The 17,797-nt window shown below is 44.0% G+C and overlaps 1 protein-coding gene across 1 annotated transcript; it reads right to left on the bottom strand.

Annotated features, from left to right (window-relative positions):
* Positions 1-4,574: 4,574 nt before the first annotated feature.
* LOC124678012 (U3 small nucleolar RNA-associated protein 6 homolog) lies at positions 4,575-10,034 on the bottom strand. The gene is made up of 6 exons (XM_047213947.1): positions 9,514-10,034; positions 7,243-7,887; positions 6,207-6,668; positions 5,697-5,869; positions 5,126-5,309; positions 4,575-4,911 (listed from the first exon to the last, which is right to left on the bottom strand). Exons 1-6 carry the CDS (start codon positions 9,961-9,963, stop codon positions 4,828-4,830), a joined length of 1,998 nt encoding a protein of 665 aa, XP_047069903.1. The 5' UTR covers positions 9,964-10,034; the 3' UTR covers positions 4,575-4,827.
* Positions 10,035-17,797: the final 7,763 nt, after the last annotated feature.

Below are 17,797 nucleotides of genomic sequence, written 5' to 3'. Positions count from 1 at the left end.
GGGTGGTTATAAAGATGGGATTAAGTATTTGGAAAGTGTGAGTTGAGGCATATGGATCAATAGTGGGATTTGTCCATCCCGATGACGGATAGATATACTTGGGCCCTCTCGGTGGAATGTCATCTGATTAGCTTGCAAGCATATGATTTGATCATAAGAGATGACATACCGCGGTACGAGTAAAGAGTACTTGTCAGTAACGAGGTTGAACAAGGTATGGAGATACCGATGATCAAACCTCGGATAAGTAAAATATCGTGTGACAAAGGGAATTGACATCGTATGTAAATGGTTCAATCGATCACTAAGTCATCGTTGAATATGTGGGAGCCATTATGGATCTCCAGATCCCGCTATTGGTTATTGCTCGGAGAGGAGTCTCGACCATGTCTGCATAGTTCGCGAACCATAGGGTGACGCGCTTATGGTTCGATGTCGCATAAGTAGATTCGGAATATGAGTTGGAGTCCGAAGTTTTTGTTCGGAGTCTCGGATGGGATCCAGGACATCACGAGGAGGTCCGGAATGGTCCGGAGAATAAGGTTCATATATGGGAAGTCATTTTCAGGGTTACCGGAAAAGTTCAGGATTTTTCGGTATTGTACCGGGGGTTCTAGAAGGTTCCGGAGGGAACCATAGTGGGGCCCACCTATCCCGGACGACCAACATGGACCGGAGGGGTCGCACAGGCCCACATGGGCCATGCACACCAGCCCCCCAAGGCCCATGTGGCTGTACCAAGTGGATAAGATCAAATCCCTTGAAAATAGGGACTTAACTTGGGGGGAAGTTCCCCCTTGTTTTGGCCGACCCTTGGGCTTGGAGGAGGGGCCAAGGCAGCCCCCCACGCCTATATAAGAGGGAGGGGGGCTGGGGCGCAGCACATCATCCCTCCAAGCCCTAGCCGCCCTCTCTCCCTCCTCCTTCTTCCTCGCGCGAGCTTGGCGAAGCCCTGCGCAGAATTTCTCCTCCACCTCCACCACCACGCCGTCGTGCTGCTGGGATTCCGAGGGGATCTACCACACCTCCGCTGCCCGCTGGAACGGGGAGAGGAAGGAGCTTCATCGACACCGTACGCACGACCAAGTACGGAAGTGCTGCCGGATTGCAGCACCGGGGACGATCGTCTACATCAACAACGAGATTAATCTCGTAGGCTTTGGAATCTTCGAGGGTTAGTCTCATCTCCATCTCGTTGCTTCGATCTTGTAGATTAGATCTTGGGTGTTCCATAGATTAGATCTTGGATTTATTCGTCTTTGTGGTAGGAAATTTTTTGTTTTCTATGCTACGAACCCCTTCAGTGGTAGAAAAATGTATACAAACCGTAGATTCGCTTCATGATACGTTCTCATGATGAGTTGCAACTAAAATTGGATGATATAAGTATTTTACTAAGTAGTGATCGTTAGCTGCCCGACATGTTGTGATGCCTTTGAGGCTTGAGAGTAGTCGGCCGGTCATCACACGACTCCACGAGGGTGATTCCGGGTACGGCCCCTCCGTGAGTGGTGAGCGCTACGCCGCTACTTCCACACTGCCGGCACACCGGCCAGCAAATGACCAAACGACGGGCAGAGCGACGGCAACGGAGAATAGCTCGAGGTGGAGGTAGCCAATCTTTACTATTAAATAGGAGTTGGTCGTTTGATACTCAATGCACTGCACTTTGATGGTCGTCATTCAGAGCATCCTGTCCGTCCAATATAATCTCACGGTTTCCATTTCGTCGGATCTAATTTCGTAGCAATCATGGTATAATCAATCAAGCTATCAATTAATTAGGAAAAATATATTTCATTGCCCAGGAAAAATATCAGACATTCCAAACGCTCACGGCAATTATGGTCTTAATCAATCACGGTACAAATTAGATTGGAAACATTTTCAACCAATCTAAACCATCCAACGTGGCGACGTCTATCTCGCCCCGCCAAAACATTATCGGAACACAATCCCCGCTTTCCTTCTTTCCATGTCAATCAGGACGCGTTACACTTGTTTTCCAGTAATTAAGGCTAATAAGGTAAGGAATGCCCCTAATTCCTCTTGTCATCCTCATACGGGTACTCCTTTTTAATCATCCGCCTCACATAGCACTGCTGGCCGATTGGATCTTCCTCCATTATTTTCAATCATCTGCCTCGCACAGCCCTTCCGGCCGATCGATCTTCCCCGTGCTTGCCTCTGTCCTCGGAACCGCACGAGGAAACCTAAGAGGAGATGAAGCGAGATGAAGGAAGCACATGTGCATGCAAAAATTAGGCAGTGTAGCCATGTGCACCTCCCGACGACTGCAGTCGGCGCCCGCTGCATCCGTGGGCCGTCGCCGGTTCATTGCCCCACCACCGGCCGACTCCGCGACGACCTCTGCGCCGTTGCTGCGCCCTCCTCTCCCTTGACTCCGCCACCAATTCATCCATCCCCGCCGGTTTCTTTTCAATCATGGATCGTGTCCTTAGAGTCGCTCCTTAGCCAGCCTCAGGTGAAACACCGATGCTGAAGAGCTAGCTCGTTCAGCCCGTTGGATAGGTACAACCATCTTTCATATTCTTATGCCCTTGTTCAGATTTCAGATATCTCTACGTGCCTAAGTAGACATGAGCATGTTCAATTGAGGGATTGCTAGATTCTGCATAATATGCTACCATTTGTTTAATAACATGCGTCTATGCTGACTACGAAAATCATGAGCCACTTTGTAACCAGCCCACATTTTGGTAGTGAAAATGTAGCTGCAAGTTGGATCTGTTTAGGATTAAAATCATGTAATCTCTGCTAAGATTAGAGACTAAGCAAACCAGAATGCATATTTCACTATGTTTTTGGTAGTTTACTTATGCACACCACTACATATGGCAGATGTGGAGTGAGTTTCTTAATTCTTACTCGATCTTTTGTCCTTCCGTATGAGAGACTCAATGAAGCGTGCACATACGCAGGAGACCACTGATTACGGGCTCACCGATACGATCTACTCGCTGGACTCAGACCACATCCAAAAATAGGCTAGAACGGTATGGTACGCGTAGCAACTTTAATCTCTGCCGGTTTGTAGACTAAGATCTTCCCCGCCGGACTCTATGATATATAGATTCAGGCTAATGAAATGTTACACGTAATGTATTCACTGGAAAATCGCCATTTTTTGCAACTTTGGTTGTAGTAGATATGATAATTGACTCCATGTTTCATGTGTCAAATAGATTTACATGCTACTGGCACAAATAGATTTACATGTTTAGTGAGCCAATTTACTTAGGACTACTTTAAATTACACAACTATCTTCACATTCGTACATTTGTATATCGACATACATATAATCCGAGTAAGAACGCGGTGATGCATATGCTAACTACAACCACCTCCTTGTTCCTCCTCACCGCCTCCAGCACACTGTCCGCCCAATAATTTAAGTTTCTGCGTATCATGATTCCATGCAAATGTTTTACATTCAGATTTTTGGTCCTAAATTTATATGGGAAAAAGGTGTTGCGTGGGAGGATCCCTGTGGAATTTCTTTAAGATGGAAATGGTGCCACTGCGCCACAGCCTCTGGAGTTACCTTCTGTTAATCGCATAGAGGATCACAAGGAACAAACCACATACGTTCTTCACCTAGAAGTATTATGCTGGTGTGAATTGCATACTACCAGAATTTTCTATAATTAAGTTTAGTTTACCATTTTGACTACTAACGAGGCAGGAATTTTGTATAATTTTTTGTTAAATGCAGGACAAATCTCTCTTTCTAATATGCATGATAACCCACTTTACTAGAGCTTGTGATGAAGTACCGGTTTCATACATGGGCTATTATACGCCAGGATTTGATATGTTGTAGTATGATAATTATTTTATATTGCTTAATTATGCATCTTGATGCACATTAAAATTATGAAAGAATCCCACCTTCTCTAAACTTGCCACCACCTGACTAATTCTTTATCTCTTCAAAATTGCAATTGTCATGCTATAATGGTTGAAGGCAAACAACACGCGGTGGCGATTGGAATATTTGTTGTTGATGAAGTGATATAAGATCTTGTCTCGCAAGAAAAGAAACATTATCTTTATTATTGTTTAGACTAAGAAATCAGTCCTAACTATACACATAGAAATATGAGATAAGCGTGCGAGATTGCCTAACTCTTTTAGAAGACTTCTATAATATATATATTACGAATTTACAAATGTTTTAATTAACATATCTAAGTTTAATTTTGTTGTGCCGTAGCTACGCACGGGAATTCAACTAGTCAATATAATCAGCAAATGAACCATCCATCTCATTAAATTTCTAATTTCAAAATTAAAAAGAAAATTGAAATGGCTGCCTCGATCAATATAAGCAGTAGTGGAAGCTATTTGTTTGTTTGCTTTCCCAAGATATTTTCTATTCGAGACTGATGGCTGCCCCATTCAAATTCAGCTAAGACGTCAAAATGAAAACAACTAAATAGACTTGCTCTCTTACAGAAAGTGTTCAACTGCTCCAACCTTTGATCATAGAGGTGTAAGGTTAAATAGGTTCAGACTCCAGTCACTGCTTCAATTGCTCTTCAGCAACTGATTTACTTGCTCCAAGGCTGATGCTATATTGTTGGGTAATCTTATCAGTATATTCATTACATGACTGGACTGGGCAGACACAAGCTATTCCAGTTTTCTTAAGACATCCCACAAACATTTAAAAAAATCGGATCGACAAAGAACGAGAACAAAAAATTTGTCGAGTTGACTTAGTTGACTAAGATATGCCTATAGCAACACACGAATCAATCCAATCAAAATAGATATTACATAGTACAGGCACACGCTGCTAGCTACGGGGAATGGAGGGCAGTGGGGTCATTGAGCACCTTTCGGGCACGCCAGTAGATAGCATTTGATGTTTCCGATGTTCCTACCTGGTTGGTATAGTGCAAATGCAATGTCAACAAACATGAATAAGCAATTAATCAAGAGACAGGAGCAGGTGACTGACGAAAACAATGTCTAATTAGCAGTATATTTTTTCAGCAGTTTTCCTTATTAATTGGTCAGCTGTTTTTCTCCTTGATGAAAAGACAGAGCTCCTGCATGTTGCTTCAAAAGTAATAAATAGCAATAGGTAAACCATACCTTCAACTCCATGTTGTAGTACTTCCTCCAAAGTTCTCTTTCTTGCGGATAATGGTTGATTGCTGAATCAAACAGCTTGCGCGCAGTAACTAATGCATCATGGTTTCCCGTCGATGCAAGGTTAGCTTCCAGCTCTATGCAGAACTGGAATAACTTAAGACTGGGACGCGGTAAAGCCAAAAATCTGCATGAACGCACAAGTGTCAGAAACATGCTACCTCCGGCAATGGAGGGACTAGTGTCAGAAACATGCTACCTCAGTATATAAACAACTCTCAAGTCTAATCAACCAACAACCAGCAGGCAACATCAACTAAACTTATCTGATTTAGACCTTTAATGCAGAAATAAGTGTAACCAAAGGGGACAACGAAGGCAGATAATATATCTGAATTAAGTACAAGCAATATTAACAAAACCATTAATTCATAGCATGTTAGGGCCAATGTTAGGTTTTGGCAAATGGACAGAAAACACTACATGCAACAATGCTTATTTCACTCACGTAATTAGCATGGCAACTCAGATTAGCATTGCAAACAATATCACTGAAGGGCCATAAATTCTGTACCTCTTATACATCTTCCGAGCTTGTTTAATACCATCCTTCTGCAAAACCCAGCCGATAATAGCAGAAGAGACTGAAGCTCCACAATCACTCCCACCAGCCGAACTTAATGATAACGTTGCACACTTCACCAGCTTTTTAAAATATATCTTATCGTGAGAAAACAATTTCATGGCCTGCAATTCGCATTACAAACAAACTTTTATTAAATGCAGAAGGAAAACAGTATTACATCTTTTACAGAGAGCATTACAAGCAGTTGAACAATATAAAGTTAATGCAATAGAAAGTACAATACAAACCCATATCAAGTAGACAAATGAAACAGAAAGACCAAGACAGTGTCATACTACCATAGTTATAGAAATAATAAATCATAATCACATTCACACTAGAAATGGAGCAAAACAAAATATTGCCGATATAGGTCTAGAGTAGCACCAGGGAATAAACTGCTAGAAACTAGGGAACCATGATCACTGGGAAAGCACGAGATAAAGCTAAGACACATACCGTATGCCACAGTCCCTCAGCCTTGGCTATGGATAACTTCGGAAGAACAACATTAAACAGATCAAACAGAGAACTTAGATTCTCCTCACTAAAGGAAGCACTGCCAGTAGCAGTACCAAGCGAGTTTATCTCTATGGAAGCTCTCAGGTTCCACAGATCTGCAGCCTGTAAAAGAGGACCGCTGCAGAGCTTTTCTGCAAGATTCTTAGCTTCCTCAAATCTTCCAAACCTCAAAAGGAGTGAGACATATTGGCAGGCAAGTTCCTCGGTGAGACATCCACATGATTCAGCATTTTCATAAACTTTCAGAATTGATGGAATGAATTCTGAAGCATCAAACTCAGCATCCTGAAATAATGAGATGGAATCCTCTCTGTCGGAGAATATAACACCCAACCAAAATTTTGCAAACAGGGAGTACATTTTGGAAGTAGGCAACTTTCTGACAGCTTCATCATACACCTAGAATTGAAAGACATGTATTTAGAACATCAACAATGTTATGTCTAGTGACATTCATGTCTTTGAACAAAATAGATAGTCACATATAAAAACTTAACCTCACTGAATAATAAGGACTACTAGCTACCAGATATGTATAGCAAGGGTAAGCAATTCACTCTGGATAAGTCCAGCTGAAAGATTAAAACTGTGACCAACACTTGTACAACAAGCATATAGTGACACTTAAGATGAACATCAACTTGGCACTAATGTAGTCAGGGGCAAACCTACCCCTGAGCATAACATTTCATTGCAGGAAAAGATGGAATTCACTCTGGATAAGTCCAGCTGAAAGATTAAAACTCTGACAACAACTTGTACAACAAGCATATAGTGATAATTAATACGTAAGATGAACATCAACTAAATACTAATCTAGTCAGGGGCAGACCTACCACTCAGGATAACATTTCATTGCAGGAAGAGATGGCGAGGACAAATTGCAAAAAACAGATTCATCTCAAGAAAGTAAGAAAGATTGGCATTCACTCATAACCCATGATGTAATAAAGTGATGGCACAATGTTTTCACCTGAATTGATTTGTTCAACGTATTCAATAAAGCTTCTTTTTTATTCGAGGAAATGGCGGAATCACTGAGCTGAAGCCTAGCAAACCAATCCCAGTAATCCTCGTCGTGAGAGAAATCTTTCTTCAGGTCATCCATGACCTCCAGCCTCAGCTCTTCAGAATGTGCGAGCTCAACACTATTTAATATCTCTAAAATTTTCTTCCTCAAGGTTAAGCTTGATGGAAGAGCTTCCATAGCACCATGATAAATTGTTCGAATGATTAACAACCCTTGCTGCCAAAATAGATCTTCCTTCTCCTCCAAATCAACTCCCTGCAAGCCAGACTCGTCAGCACCTTGTTCATCAAGTGACATGAACAGTTCCTTGTTCTCCTCTTTCCAGTGACCTGAATCATCATTGCTTTTCTGCAGTGTCTTCACATCCTCCCCAAGAGCTACCTTTCGAGCCTTAAGCTTGTTAAGATAGGTAAGCTCCATGCGCAGATACTCAATCCACATATCCTCTGATCCGGGACAAGATCTGAGACCACTCTGCATGAGTGCACGTGCTGCAGCAACATTCAAGTTCTGATCGAATTCCCATGCTGCTGCATACATCCAAAGCCCAGGAACCTTAGGATGGTAACGAATGGCTTGTGCCATAGCCTGCAAATAATACAATAAAAGTGAGAATAATAATATTAATATTAAGTCAGTCCTGCATTTAACACTTCTATCTAGTTTTGGTCGACAAAATGGTTTTTTGGAAACCTACTTATCAACAGTCACCACAAGGCGGTTACAAGTAACGGCCGGCAGAAAGGGATATCCATAAATGCAATAAAAAGCAATAAGATCTACCCAAGTATGCAATATAAGATGTCACAGAAGAACAAGAAAATCTCTTTAACATTAATGGTTTCTTATGCTCTAGCCCAAATCTTATTGCAGATTCCAGATTTAACAACCATATCAAGAACACGCAAACTCCACTCTTATACCAACTATGGCTTACATTGTAATTCATAGCCCAGAATTCACATCATAATCAAATACACACCTGCATGGTAAACTAATAAGGTTCCATAACTTTTCTGGCTTGTTATATTTTAAGCTTAAAACAAACACAAAACTTTCCACTACAGCGTTCTTGTCTTATCCATCCCTGGGCATGCGCATACAGAAATCAACAAATTGAAGTGGCCACATCTACTGAACAGGTACATCATCACCATATCTGGAATCACGAACAAATGTTGGGCCTACCACGTCCAGTATTCTCTCAATTATCACCTTCTGTGTCCCTGTATCCTGATGAACAACCACCGACCAACATAGCTGCCATCACCACCACTGCCCTATGTTCCGCCTCCGTGATCCATAGGTAGTGACACGGAGTTTAACTTGCGCCGCACTGATTACCCAACACCTATTCTAAGAAAACTGGACCGAAGCATGACTGTCTCAAAAAGTTCTTGGTAATATCCAATATGGCCATTACGGGTGAGATTTCATGCCATGAATAACACCCTTGTGGCACTACTTGCCTGAGAGGCAGGTCAGGGTATTCCTCCAAGAAACAGGAAACAACTACCAGGTGTGAGAAAATGTTTCGCCAGCGTGTATACGACAAACATTCAGCATACAGTAGTTCACCGATTCCTAATGGAAAATCATGAGAACATTCAGATTTTAGTATCCCGGAGCAGACGACTTGCCAGCCGTCCGAGCAGACGGTAGATGGCAATTGCCATCAAAACAAGCTAAAATAAGTTGCCACATGGCAATTTTTGGTTGGACCAAAATCGTTCGCTCTGAATAACGACCGCTAAATATTGGCGTCCTTCCAAATTAGTGAGCTATCCTTCTCACTTTCCGAGCGGATGGTGAAAGCATTAGTAAATTTCATGCACATCTAGATACCCAGAACTACCAGTTGAATTTCTGAGTGAAATTAATAGGGTTGGGCACGGAAGGCAGTGAAATTCCTTGCCTAAATATTCACCTGGAATTAGAATATACATCCCACACTGGCACTAAATTTTTAGCTCAAAACACAAAGCGCTCAGAAGGCCATCTCAAGTATCCAACTTTTCTGAGCATAAATGTTTGTTCCATCCCAAATTCACATTATATATGTTTATAAGTCAAGAACAAGAGCAACTCAGGCATGGTGAAAATAAAACATGACCAACACTGACTGTATGTGTCGACGCTGCAGCCCTATTAGAACAACTTGTCAGTAAATCGTTGCTGAACCAAGAGCTCTACAGGTAAATACTGGATGCGTACCTCCTTCATCCTGCCGTGGCGCTTTTGGCGGCAGAACTCGAGGTATCTGAACCAGAGGTCGAGGTCGCCCTTGAACCTGACGGTGGCCAGGCGGTAGACGCCGAGGACGCGCTTGACTGCCGCGGCGTCGGAGACGGACTTGGCCCACTTTCCCTTCATATTCCTCTTCCTCTTCTTCTTCTTCCCACCACCATCCTCGTGGTCCGGGTCGGGCGTTGCGCGTATGATGGCTCGCTTGCGCAGGTCGCGGAGCTTGTCGACGCTGAGGAGGTAGGCGATGTAGTCGAGGAAGTCGGCCTTGCGCGGGGAGTGGCGGCGGAGGCGGAACTCGAAGTCGCGGCGGCGGCGCACGACCTCGGCGAGCTCGGTCTTGGTGAAGAGGCCGCGGTTCAGGAGGTCGTCGAGCTCCTCGGGCATGCCCTCGAGGCGGAACTGCACCGCGTCCGCCATCGCGAGGTGGAGGTGCTGCTGCTGCTGCTGCTAGGGTTTAGGGTTTTTGGTTGCGGCGGCGGCGGAGGAGGTGGGAGGGGAGCCGCCACGGCAAGGAGGAGGAAAGAGTGAGGGGTGGTCGCGCCGTCGCTGTGGGAGAGCCGGGGGATGCCGTGTGCTGAGCGGGCTGCTGGGCTTTAAGGCAAGGGCAAGCGGATCGAAACAAAATAGTGGGCCGAACTGCTGGCTACTGCTGTATTAGGCCCTCTTTGATGGGAGCTGCTATATGCTGACCGGGTCGGCACGGCGGCTGTTAACTGGGTCACGGACCATCAGGTAAACCTTTATTCCGTTTCTTTTTCTTATTTTTTTCCTTTATCGGTTTATAGTTCTGTTTTTAAAAAACTAGCATTTTTCAAAAAAAAATGTTTTCAGAAATTGTTCAAAATTTTCTGTTTATAGATTTTAAAAATATTCGATTTTAAATTTGTTCAAATTTCGAAATTCGTTCAAATTTTAGAAATCGTTCAAATTCAATATTTGTTCAAATTTTAGAATTCGTTCAAATTTGGAAATCCGTACAGAATTCAAAATTTGTTTAAATTTTGGAATACGAGTACAAATTTTGAATGTGAAACTTTTTAAATTTAAACATTTTTTAAATTTAGAATTTTTTAAATTTATTTTTAAACGGAAAAATAAAATGAGAAAAAAAGAAACACTGAAAAAGAAAAAAGAAAACAGAAAACAGAAAAGAAAAGGAAAGGAGAAAAAAACAAGAAAAAATCGCCTAACCGGGTCGGCCCACACCACGCTCGGTGCAGGTGCCGACCTGGTCGGCATATAGGAACCGCGCTCTTTGATGGGAGAGTCTACTCTCCGCCTTAAGCGGGAGTGAGGGTTTGCTCCGCCTAAAGATACGGGCCAACAAAAGGTACTCCTTCTCTCCTTTTTTTCTCCTTTTAGTTCATATTTAAAAAATTGTTTGCATTCAAAAAAATTGATTAAAAAGTGTTCAGATAAAAATATTCTAATATCTAAGAGTCAAATCTCAAAAGGTTCAAAATTCAAAAAAAATCAAATTCAAAAATGTTCAGATTGAAAAATGTTCGAATCTCAAAAGGTTCAAAATTCAAAAAAAAATCAAATTCAAAAATGTTCAGATTGAAAAATGTTCGAATTTAAAAAGGTTCAAATCTCAAGTAATTCAGAATTCAAAAGTATTCAAATTAAGCCAAAAACAAAAGAAAAATCTTTGAGAAAACAAACACACAAACAGCAAAAAATCGAGAAAACCGAGGGAAAAAATGCTACCAATTTAGCCCGTAGAAGCTCTATAGTAATGGCCGGCCGCCCGGCCCGAAAGCACCGACCCATGAGCGGAGCCCCATATACATGCCGCGATAAGCGGGGAATAGAATTCACCCTCTTTGATTGAGTGCCCCGTCTAGATTAATTACTGTAGCAACCAAGAACCAAATGTGCATCAGCTCATTAGCGTTCAGTGTATGCTGTCTACATTTTTGCAGATTCTTTTTTACCGTTATTAAGAAACCGTTATTAAGAAGAAAATTTAGACCCAATGTCAAGTAGGAAAATATGTTTTCAGGGTCACATAGATAAAGGCTCCCAAAATATGCAAAAAAAAAAGTGTGAACACATTTTATCTAGTGCCATTAGTGAATTAAGTTTCTTAATAAATGTCAAAAATCATACATAAAATAGTACTATTTATGAGATATATTATGAAAGTTAAAAAAAAAATCTAGAGTTCAAAAGAATTCTTCATAAGGTTCAAAAAAATGTTTGGTGAGCCCAAAAATTGTTTATGAGATAAAATATTCACACATAATTACCAAAGAATTGTGCAACATGTCAAAAATATGTTCACACATTACAATGCAATATAAAGCATTCGGTCAATGGCGGCTTGTACTCTATGGATGGGGCCAAAGCTGTAAGCATGTTTGCCGCGAGCACCATTTCATTTCTGTGGTGATATCTATGTGCCTAATGATCAGTGTTCTCGGCAAGTGGGGATGGCAACACAAGATGTCTTTGTTTTCGTGGTGTTCTTCGAGTAGAGTCTTGATTTCCAGTGTAGAACCTAGGTTCGACCTTAATTGGTATGGCTTATGCATGTCAATGACATGTTTTTTTGTTTCCTCGGAATTTTATGGTTGAATTGGGCCGACTAGGCTTATACTTGTCCCCTTTCAGCAGATTTCACTAGGATGGAACAACTTTAGGGCCAATTTGAGCCATTGCCCGTCCAATTTTTTTGGGTACCACTAGAAAAAAACCAACCTTCGCGAAGGGAAACCGCGTCCCGCGAAACGTACCAGAAGCTGACGCGTGTCGTGACTGCCGTCCCGCGCGAAGCCGCCTGCGCGAGTACGCGCGTGAGTCCGTCCCGCGCGAAGCCGCGTGCACGAGTACGCGCTTCGTACGACGCGAGTACTTGCTCCTCATGTACGCGCACTGCCGCGCCCTATACGCGCGCTCGCTCCACACGTCCCCAGCTAGCTAGTACGTGCACTGCCACGCGAGTACGCCGCGAGCTAGCCAGCCAACTCTCACCATATCAAGTACAAAACGATGCAGCTAGCTCACTACGTGTATGTTTTTGTTTTTTTTATTATCAAAACATAGGTACAAGTCGCGCATAACAACAGACAGATACCAGCACACACGAAGCATGATAGCCACGCACAACACACGAAAGTATAGCTGAACACGTAGCGAGTACAAGTACAGCTCACGCACACGAAGCAGGATAGCGTACGCACACGAGCAGGCAGTACGCACACGCACAACACACGAGTGACAATGAACACGAGCGAGCACAAGTACAGCTCACGCACACGAGCAGGTACAAACGCGCACACGAGCAGGTGACAGCCGAGAACACGAGCAAGTACATGTACGTAAGTACGCTGGACGCACACGAGCAGTGCATGACGCGCGCAGAAGCATAGTACTAGTCCCGCACACGGCGAGTACGATTAGCGAGTAAAGGGAAAAATTGCATCAAATACACTAAAAACAGAAGTACTTATCAGTTTAAACACAGGTACAGTTAGATACACACCACAGGTACAGTCATAATATTATTGGAAGTACGAAAAAAAAGTATCTCCAAACCTATCAACATGGGATCTAGTTTGAAGAACTCGACGCGAAGATCTCAAAAGTGAAAACGGTTAGCAATTTGGACTTACGGTTCTCAAGATATTTTATATTAAAAAAACGAATCTAGAAGAAAAAGGGAAAAACTGAGAGAACCCTGTCTTCTCTCTCCTCCCTCATCCCCACCTTGCTTCCCCTTGCGACACGTGGCGAGCAGGGAGACCACTTCCCAGAGATTTTCTGGCACCACAGCGCGCCACTTGTCACGTGCGGAGCGAGTTCTGTTCCCTTCGCGAAGGTCAGCCTTTTTCTAGAGTTTTCGAATTTTTTTCGAAAAAATAATCTTCACCTATGCATTATAGCCAACCTGTCAAAGCCCAGCCTCATAACGGTAGCAGATGAGTAGCAAGCACATAGTACTTCCTCTGGCCATCTCCCGAGTAGGGCTGGCCCATATCTGCCCACGCAAGCGGTATTCTTTACTTCCTTGAGATACAACATTTTTTGTCTTATTATCTTCCTTTTTGTGTTTATCTTTTTTTTGTTTTGTTCATAAATACAACACTATTAAAAGTTATGCACCTAAATCTCCAAAATAGATGATCGGCTTTAGCCCGGCCCGCCAAGTTATATTTCAATAACTCGAGGCTGCAGGAGGAGGTTGCAAATGAGAGTTTCCCCTGCAGGAGAAATTCTTTCACAATCTAGATGTTATTGATGGTGTTTTCTTCATGTTGATCCGAGTCGTTAATCCCTTTGGCGGAGCCATAGTTTTTCTCTTCGTTTGCTTAATATTTAGGTTGTGTACATCTTCAATGCCTTGACCAGATTAGATTGAATTGGTATGATCTTAATATTAATATATTCCCCATTGTCGTTAATCAACTAAGTCGGTACATGTAGGCTTGTGAGTTTTGCAAAATGATGAGAATTTTTGTAGAGAAATGGGTTTTCCCCCAGGTTCCATTAAGAAAATGCAACCAAAGTAACGACATCATCATCCAATTCAGAGAAGGAAACAAAAAGGAACTACAGAGATAAACATCTGGGACAAATCCTTGAGGATGATATTGTCGACTAACGCTTCACACGGCACTCCTTGGCGCCATCTCTCTAGCAGGAAAGCTTCAGGGCCATGACCAGTTTCAACAGTAGACGATAAACCTATCGGCAGAAGTTTCACATCCAAGCTATCCTCAACAGTTTGCCTCTCCGGCGGTCCAACAGCAGTAAGTTTGCATCCATCAAGCTCATACAGTCTTGGGAGAGGATTTTCCAATTTCTGATATTTGAGTGCAGTCTTTTCAGCAGTTCTTTGACACCTAGCTATGATATTACCCTGAAAGCACAAATCATTACGTAAACACCATATAGTCCATAGAAAATAGATGAGCATGAAATATTAATCACGGAATTTTTGTCCTCATTGATCCACCACCGGCAACAGATACAGAAGTGTACCAATACTAAAACCCAAGATGTCAGAAATGATCTCCAAAAGATGCTTGACAACAGTGCACTCAAAAAGTAAGTGTTTTGCAGTTTCATGTCTCTGTTTAAGTAGGTAGACTCCGGTGGATGTGCTGTTTTTAGCTCACGAGTGCATATGCTCCTTTTATTTGAAATGATTTTATACATATTAAAAATATTGAAAAATACAAAATAAAAACTGTCGCGTGTATATCTCCACATCATATGTTTTCAGAAAGTGCTTTCAGCAAGCAAAAAAATTGTCGGTTTTCAGCAAAACAACCGAGTTTTTTCTCTAAATTTTTGAACATTTTAAATTTTATTTTTTAGATGAGAAGAGCATACGTACTCAAGATCAAACACGTAGAATGTGGAGATATACAAGTGATTTTCCCCCCTAAATTCCTTAACATCTTAAAATTTGTTTTTTTAGATGAGAGAAACATATGCACCAAGATCAAAAGTGATTTTACGACGGGGATTCACATTGAACCACAGCTTCCAAGTAAGGTTCCCCAACCTTAACCCCCTCTGCCCCAACCTCCAACCCTCCTCCCATTGCCGCTGCCGGGAGTCGACGTCGGGCAAAGCCTGCGCGTTTGACGGTGGCAGCGGGGCCTCCTTCTCCATGCGGCGACCACTCGATCTCGCGGCGGCGGTGACAAAACCGAGCGTCGGAAGCGGCGAGGTGTCACAGCCTACCAACGGCGATCCCGCATCGGCGGATGGGTCGATGGTCGTGCCTGGTGGCCACGCTCCCATGGCTGCATCTGGCGGATCTGGATCCTCCATGCGCGGGCTTCAGGCACGTCGTCGAGGTTGTGGATGGCATGACGGCGCCTGGTTGCACCGACGAATGGGCACCGCAGTGATGTCGCCGTCGATGAGCTAGGTGGGTGTGGGATCTTGGGCGGCGGCCCTGGTGGATCTTGGTGACGGCGGTCGCCGTGGCTGGGTTGGACGATGCGGTGGCCGGGGTTTGGAGGTCATGCGTCCGGTTGGCGAGTCTGCGAGGGGCAAGCTTGTGGTGCGTCTTTGCAGTTCTGTGCTTGCCGGCGACCGTGGCTTCCCCGCTGGCGTGCCGGTGGTGTATTTCCTTCAATCTTGGAGAGCGTACGGCGGTGGTGTAGGGAATGTAGTGCGTGGCTTGTCTGGCCTAGTTTCGAATAAAGGTGGATGTCCTAAGATTCCAACTCGCGCCAAGATGAAGAGCTGCTGGATGCGTCTTACCATTGATCTGGTTGAAGTGTCGTGTTCCGGAAGGCTCAAACAATTCATGCCTGGAGATTGATGGATCGGGTGTGATTCAGTCGTGCGCACCCATGTTTTTTTCTCTGACCGTTTGGTTTGAAAGGGAGTGCTTCGAAGCTCTGCTGGTTGTTAATATCATGGGGCATGTTCTCGTTCCATGGTGCTGGCAGAGAATGTCATGGAAGTCGAGATCTGAGGACTAGCGATGGTGGTTTGAGTCTGGTGGGCGATGAGAAGTTGGCTTGGTGATTCGTGACTTGAAGCAACGGCATGCAAGTGGGGGCGGTAACACAGACGAAGTTCAAGTCTTACCTTTCAGAGTGAAAATCTAAGGTCTGGCATTAACTGGTTGTGTCTGGCAATGTTCTTATTGAAGGCATTGTTTTAAGAGCGAGGACTTTCTTCAGGCTGAAAACCTACGATCTACGATCGGGCGACGATGGTGTTTGTGCATTGTTTCTTTCTTGGAGTCGTCGCTTTTGAAGAAGCTGGACTTCGGGTGCTGCCTAGAGGTGTTATTACTGCTTCTTCAAGAAATTGATCACTGTAGCGGGACTTTTCTTTTTTATAATTATTTTTTTTGGTTGTGTGCATCCGTAATGCCACTAGGGCAGTGCGCAGATTGGATGTAATTGGCATCTCCGGGATATTAATATATGCTTTTTGTCACAAAAAGATAACGACCTGGGGTATAATAAGGAATTACTCCCTACGGTTGACAATCCCATAAAAATGATATTACATTATACACACCAGAAGGGTGAAGCATTCAAATACTCCCTCCATCCCACTAATAATGTCTTGATTTTATCAAAAATATAAATGTATCTATCTACTAGATTGTGTCTAGATATATTTAAATTTTAACAAAATTGAGATACGGGAGTATGACCATCTTCTACATCATTGAAGCTCACTGTTTCCTTCAAGGCAACCAGTTCTAACCAACTGTTTAACACTGGTTGGTTGACCGTTCTTCTGAAATGAAGCGATGGTCGGGACCTTCTCAAGCTTCAGCTTCAGCTACAGAACAACATTGTTCCCAAAACAGAGTATCCAAAGAACAATGACCCATCCAAGAGCATCTTCAGTCGCGTCCCCCAAGCGTCCCCAAAGCAATTTGGACGCGCCGGACAAAAAAAATGGTTTCAGCCGCGTCTCCTAAACCCGTTTTTGGCCGACGCGTCCCGATACGGTGTCCGGTGCCCCGAGCCCGTCCCCGCTTCACAGGGGACGCACCGGGCACGCCGGACACAACGAAAAGCGAGGCGAACTGATGCGGGGCCGACGTGTCAGCGGCTCAGGGAAAATTCGTCTCCCACTCCCGCCAAATCCCGCCCCTCCCGCCACATCGTGCCTATCCCGCCGCGCATTTCTGGCCCCCCAACACATATCCCGCCGCCGATTCATGTTCCTGTTGGAGCTCAAGAAACGCAGGGACGATATGTCCGTGTTGCGAGCGTCGACAGAGGAAATGTCTCCCCGAACGAGGGCGGCGCACAACTTCTTCAAAGGCCAGATCCTCGACGACATCGAAGCCAAAATGGCGGCGGCCGACGCGGCGGCCCAGGCAGCGGCAGCGGCAGCAACCGCGGAGCAAGAGCCGATTGACGCGTCTTCTACTGCTACACCTGCGTCGGTCTCTGCGTCGGCGACGGAGTAGACGGAGCATGCACAGCACCGGGCAGATCGCGACGAGGTTATCGTGATCGACGGGCCTGCGTCGACTCAGGATACGTCGCTGTCGCCCAACCCCTTCTTCTAATTATCATGCACCACCGGTCTGTAATATGATCACGCGCCCAGTACTTTGATCGCCGCTAGTCTGATCGCGACGATTCAGCGGAAAAGATCTCTTTTGAATACAATATTTTGAATTTCTGATTGGGGGCGGCGACGTCCCCCAAACGCGACACGAACAAAACATGTCCCCAAACGTTCGATCTAGCGCTCTTTGGGCGTCTGTCAGGCTGGATAGACGAGGAAAGGCTGATTTTCGTGGTCA

Source organism: Lolium rigidum, chromosome 7 (genome assembly GCF_022539505.1).
Source record: "Lolium rigidum isolate FL_2022 chromosome 7, APGP_CSIRO_Lrig_0.1, whole genome shotgun sequence".
Classification (NCBI taxonomy): domain Eukaryota; kingdom Viridiplantae; phylum Streptophyta; class Magnoliopsida; order Poales; family Poaceae; genus Lolium; species Lolium rigidum.
This window is presented reverse-complemented; position numbering and strand designations above follow the sequence as displayed.